Consider the following 6,387-nt stretch of genomic DNA (forward strand, 5'->3'; position numbering starts at 1 on the left):
TCATAATCATATGTATATAAAACTATATATTATTTAGCAATGTAGATTGATTTGGGTGTGGTTTGGCACCTCTTTTCCTCAAGTAAAACTCTTGGATATTCGACTCCTATATGGAGAAAATTCACCATTGGAAGAATTTCATCCCTTAATGGACGGAACTAATATCGATGTTCATTAGATTTTCAGATATCATATAGTGCACCCAAAAACTATATATTATATTATTTGGTCGAATGTCAGGGACAGCAAAAGCACACTATTTCGATTAGGTCTACCGATCAATTTCAGCTACTGACTACTACTCCTACATACTATTAGCGGGAGTGAGTGTTATAATTGGAGCATTTTTAGTGGCAGACGGCAGCCACTTTTCCCTCCCTTTTTGCATGTGCACATCGCTATGAGACGCGCTTTGTCAGTGCTCACCCGCACACCTTCCCTTACAAATACCTAGCTTAATTGAGCCATTTGATCATCACAAACTTACGTATGCTCTCTCATGGCTATCTACAAAACAGTCTCTTGTGCTGCCTTCTTCGTGCTGCTAGCAGTGGGCTTATGCTCCGCCACTAGGGCACTCCTCACTTTTCCGGTTATGGAGTATGAAGTCGCGCATTATGGCGGTTATGGTGGTGGAGGTGGATCTGGTGGTGGTGGCGGGAGTGGAGAGGGCGGTGGAGCCGGAGGCCATGGTGGTGGCGGAGGCAGTGGCAATGGTGGCAGAGGCGCTTATGGTGCTGGTGGTGAGCATGGGTACGGCACTGGTGGTGGTGAAGGGGCTGGAGGTGGATACAGTGTGGGAGGCGTGTATGGAGGAGGATATGCCGGTGGTGCTGGCGGTGGCAGCGGAGGTGGAGGTGGTGGAGCCTATGGTGCTGGAGGTGCCGGTTATGGAGGTGGCCACGGGGGTGGCGCTGGTGGTGGCTATGCTGGAGGAGCTGGTGGTGGGAGTGGTGGAGGAGGTGGAGGTGGATACGGTGCAGGAGGCATACACGGAGGTGGATATAGCAGTGAAGGAGGAGCTGGTGGTACAGGTGGGTATGCTGGAGGTGGTGGCGGCGGATCTGGTGGTGGTGCTGGCGGAGCATATGGGGGTGTCGGCGGGGCTGGGTATGGTGGTGATGCTAGTGGCGGGCACGGGGGTGGCCATGGTGGCTATATTCCTTGAATGGCGTAATGCCTTTTCATCACAATGGTGTTCTATGAACCCTAAAATGGTGCTCTCTCTCTCTCTTATTTCCTTTGTGAAATAATAAGACTTATATGAGCAACTAAGAAAAGGTTGGCAAGCCTTACTTATAAGAATCGTTAATCGAGAAAACCTTAAGTAACTAAAGTATTTTCACAAAGACAATCTTGGAATTCTGAGATGAAACTGTCTGTTCGATTATCTCATAATGATATTAACTTTAGTTTGTAACTGCATCAATCATTTTCTGTTCGGTGTGATTATTGCATGGTGCCAACCAAAATTCAATCCATTGCATATGATAAAGAATACATATAGCGGCCACCGGAAAAAAAGAATACATATAACGAAAGTGCAATCGATTATTGTAAAAGGAGGAAAGCAAGACAGAAATAAATGTTATGTGTTCATTCCGACATAGCGATGTACTGTGACAAGATTGATCATTGTAAGATATGTGAAACGGCATGGGCACGATCGACAATATCCTTGTCGAATTTACGGTTCCATAAAGCCATTTACAGCTTCCATGTGGTTCTACAATGCCAGAAGTTGTTATCTGATTGGTATAACACGGAGATTTATCTATGTATTCTCATCTTAATCAGTTTACATGGAATATGGACAAAGATCATTATCGAGAATCATATAGAAAATCGGGGCATTCCAGGATCTTTGTCATAGTCGTCTTCATCCGAGGACCTTTGTTCAAGGATTCTCCTGAGCAGTTCAGAGATGAGAAATGCCACGGTTGGAGTCGGGCTCTGAGTCGGAGAAGAACGCAATGAGTCTATGACTGGGGAGCTTGCGAGGGATCGGCTCTTGATCATGATTCCGCCTCCATTTTGATTCATCATCACCATCTTGCAAGGTATTCTTTCCATGTAGAACTCTATGTTCTTCCTCAGATGCCTGTCCCCACACACCCAGATAGATTAGTTCAACTATTATGCACAGAATCATCGAATATGGAAATCACCGTAACTCAAGCTATGAGTCAAAGGTTTGTTCATTGATTCATGTACTGATCGATCAAGGTGGAACATCCAACAGCAAAACCAATTCTTCCCTATCATCATGTCCCCTGCGACAGCTATAGCTACAGAGCCTATCAAGATCAATACGGTCAGGGCTTGAACTCAGAAAGTTACATGTATATCATGCACGAGAGATGATAAATTTTGAGAAAACGAGATGTTAGTGAATTAAAGTTTTGTGGAAGATTTTGGTTTGTTTGGTTTACAAATGTGATTTTAAAATCACAACTTTAACATAATTCTACGCATAATAAAACAAAATAACTCATATAAAGTCAAAGAGTGAACCCCATTTATACCACTCTTTTTCAACAACAAAACAAAATAACTCATACAAAGTCAAATGATGAACTCATTTATATCACTATTTTTCAAAATCAAAATCTAATTTTGAGAGTTACATGTATATCATGCACGAAAGATGATAAATTTTGAGAAAACGAGATGTTAGTGAATTAAAGTTTTGTGGAAGACTTTGGCTCGTTTGGTTTGCAAATGTGATTTTAAAATCACAACTTTAACATAATTCTATTCACAACAAAATAAAATAATTAATATAAAGTCAAAGAGCGTGCCCCATTTATATCACTTTTTTCAATAACAAAACAAAATAACTCATACAAAGTCAAATGGTGGATCCCATTTATATCACTCTTTTTCAAAATCAAAATCTAAATTTAAAATCTTACTTTTAAATGAAATGCGGCATAAGAGAGCCATACATTCGCAAGTGTTTGAGAAATTTGTGAAACCGTAAAGCCCGAACTAGAAGATAAAAAAAGAAGAAGTGAACCTGTCGAAAACAACGCAAGTGGCATGAAGGCTAGTAATTTTCTCCACGACGCGAAGCCGCTGAGGACACCCCATGACCACTTCTTTGTGTGGCACCACCTGCATATACATGCACACATACATGTACATATATATTGAAAATAAAAATATGTATTTCATATCAGCTCAGAAAAATATTATGTATTCTATATCCAAAATAGAATACTTTCTAGATCTATATATGTAAGTAGATATACAATGTATGCACTTACCCCGTGCTTCTTGCACAGGTCGAATGCGGCTTTGAGCTTCAAGTATTTGACGTCATTTCTCCACTCTTCAGTGATCGCTTGCCCGCCAACCACCATTGAGTCCTCAAGCTCCACCGTCCACACATCAAGCCACGTTTTCGTAGAAACTGTGTGATGATATATATATATATATATATATACACCATAAATATTTCATATATCTATGTGTTATGAAAAGATCGATCATTCTACATGTTATAAATTATGGCATGAGGAAGTGACTTACGGGGAATGTTTAGATATGGCATGACCCCAAGGAGGGTCACGGTGCAGCCGGCCGGGATGAGGTTCTCGAGGGCCCACTTGAGTGTTTCAGTTGTGAAGCCTCTCATCCCGTCCATCACCACCACCACATGCTTTGGGTTATTGTCTGAGGCAGGGGACTCTTTCACAATGGGCTTAGCTCCCGCGTCCGATTTCCCCCTATTTCTAAACGGCTTCTTCATCGGGAACTCTTTTAGCACTGTTTGTAGTTGGCAAAGCATGATCTTGCCCTATCAGATTTTACTGTTCTATATGAATTTAAGCCGCCGGGGCCGGGAAGCATTATCAAAGGTCTTTTCTTGTTTATATAGGGGATAGGGATCGAGGCCATGCATCGAACATGATTTTGTCTTTGGGGTAAACTTCCAAGAATCGGATGGCTGAAATTCCCAGGAAAAAGTTGTCGTCTTCCATGTGAAAAACAAGGAGCGGTTAGTCAGAAGATGTCAATTAACTCTTAACATATATGCGTCCAACACGGGGAAAAGGGAAGAATAATTGGGAAAAAGAGACATGGATGATTCCAATGTCCTCAAACAAGGTCTTTAGATGCTTAATCACAAAGCTCTATGTTTGTTTAATTGTTTAATCCTTTTTAAGCAAACTAAATGATATTTGCGCGTTGCGTGGTACCATTTTTTACCAATTCTTCTATAACAAAATGCAGATAAGCAACACATACGCTTAAAGATTCCAAAGTCCTCAAACAAGGTCTTTAGATGCTTAAAGATCCAATCATAAAGCTCTATGTTTATTTAATTGTTTATGGTGCGTTTGATTTCAGAGTTAAAGTAACTTTAATTTTAATTTTGATTTTAATTGTGAAAAAGGACAAATGAGATGAGATTATAAATTTGACTTGGGAAACGTATGTTTTTGTTGTGTAGTATATTGAGTTAAAGTTAAAGTTTTTTAACTCTCAATCCAAACAGGCCTTTAATCTTTTAAGGACAACTAGATGATACTTGTGCATTGCAAGGTAACATTTTACCAATTCTTTTATAACTAAATATAGATAAGCAAGATATGTGATGCACATAAGAAGAAATAAAAATATGTATTACCGAGCTGATTTATTAATATAAAATGTGATTAAAAGATCATAAATTAATACATCCTTATTCTAATATTATAAAAATGTGAATAACATATACGTCTATATAGTAAATCAATCTTAGAGAGATATTGTGTTGGAATATGGATGTGGAAAAAACTAAAACAAATAGAAGGTATGTGCAAAAAGAAATTTCATATTCACTATTTATAGAATATTTAGTACGTTGAATTTAAAAAAAAAACATATCTTGATAAGTTATTATAAATTATCAAGAAGAGTTTTAAATTTTCAAAAAAAACTCATAATTATACCCTCCAAAATTCATTAAATATGTTCGTTTAATCAGAATCAAAATGTCAAATACACGAATAACCCAATTAGAAATTAAATTCTTAAAGTAGTCTTTAAGGCGATTAACTACGAGTTGAGAATTTTTTTTTAAAAAAATCTCATATGCATTGCTCAACTTTTATATATTAAATTAATTTATTTAGAATAAGGTTGAGTTTGGGAGTGCTGTGCTTTCTCCCAAACTCCGTTTTGTTCCTTACCACCGCAATATTGAATTGTTTGGGGTTGCTTGAGTTTCTGCTTTTCCTGCCGCAATATCACCGCCATCGGGGAAAAGTAAAAGGATTTTGGGGTTTTAGAGTTTTACCCTAAAAGTAAAAGCGGGAGGGGAGCTGCTTTTCATATCTTGGTCTACCACCGTGATTGTGCAAAATGGGGCTCCTAGCTGGCACGACTTCATGATTTACAATGGCACGGCTCAATTCTCGCAAAGGCTTCACAAAATGCGAGTCCATCAGCAAAAATAAATCGTACATTTGAGAAATCAAGCCCGTAATATGCAGTGTATTGCTTTAAAAATGGCACTAGTATGAGATCTAAAATTGCAATATCACAGTACTCTTTGATCTAATATAGGGCGGATCCAAAATTTGAACTTAGGGGCGAGCTCCTTGAGAAGGCAAAATAGGATGAAAATTTCTCCAAATTAGGGGATTTGAATACAATAAATTTCATCAATAATCTAAATGTAATATATATATATATATATATTATATAATGCCGAGAAGATGGGAAGACTGAAATGACGTTGCTCCATTTGGTAACGCATAGCTTCATAAAATTTCTCAAATTTCCTAATTATTTAAATATATGAGCGTCAAGTGGCACTTAACTCTTATACAAAAAAATTGTGAATAATAATTATATCGAGAAGATGAAAAGTCAAGCTCCATACAATTTCTCGAACTTCTTGATAAGTAATTGCTAGATTAATATATTTCAATTTAAAAATATTATCTGTACATGTCTAAAAAGATGGAAGCAAATTGTCCAATATATTGTCTCAAGAATTCAAAGTCATTTCAGTACAATTGATTGTTCAATCGTGTGATCGATCTAATAACATTTTATTATTTCGGGTTCGAAAGATTTTATTATCTAAGTAATAATTGTACTAGAGTATCTGACTAGCCATGCAATCTGCGTATTGCGCAGACGTTTACATATTCTATTTTTAGTTAATTTTTGTACATTGAATTTAATTTTTCATATTTAAAAGTAAAACGAAAAGATAAATCAAGCTATCTTGAAATATAATACGTTATGTAAACATTGAAAGTTCAATAACATGACATGATAATATGCTCATAATTATAATAGAATTTAGATTTTATCTTTATCTAAGTACATTAGTAAATTACATGTCTTAAATTAATTAATATATTTATTTTTGTCAGACAATAAACA

General features: G+C 37.2%; 2 protein-coding genes across 2 annotated transcripts; one reads left to right on the plus strand and one right to left on the minus strand.

The window, feature by feature from the left end:
- Nucleotides 1–456: 456 nt before the first annotated feature.
- Nucleotides 457–1,425, plus strand: LOC116196601 (glycine-rich cell wall structural protein 1.8-like). The gene has a single exon (XM_031526407.1). The coding sequence runs from the start codon at nt 500–502 to the stop codon at nt 1,166–1,168; it is 669 nt and encodes a 222-aa protein (XP_031382267.1). The 5' UTR covers nt 457–499; the 3' UTR covers nt 1,169–1,425.
- Nucleotides 1,426–1,833: 408 nt separating this feature from the next.
- Nucleotides 1,834–3,754, minus strand: LOC116206646. Its single transcript, XM_031539437.1, has 4 exons — nt 3,535–3,754; nt 3,270–3,415; nt 3,020–3,117; nt 1,834–2,101 (listed from the first exon to the last, which is right to left on the minus strand). The coding sequence occupies exons 1-4, from the start codon at nt 3,752–3,754 to the stop codon at nt 1,834–1,836; spliced, it is 732 nt and encodes a 243-aa protein (XP_031395297.1).
- Between the last annotated feature and the right edge of the window lie 2,633 nt (nt 3,755–6,387).

The sequence above is a fragment of the Punica granatum genome, chromosome 1, assembly GCF_007655135.1.
Source record: "Punica granatum isolate Tunisia-2019 chromosome 1, ASM765513v2, whole genome shotgun sequence".
NCBI classification, from domain to species: Eukaryota; Viridiplantae; Streptophyta; class Magnoliopsida; order Myrtales; family Lythraceae; genus Punica; species Punica granatum.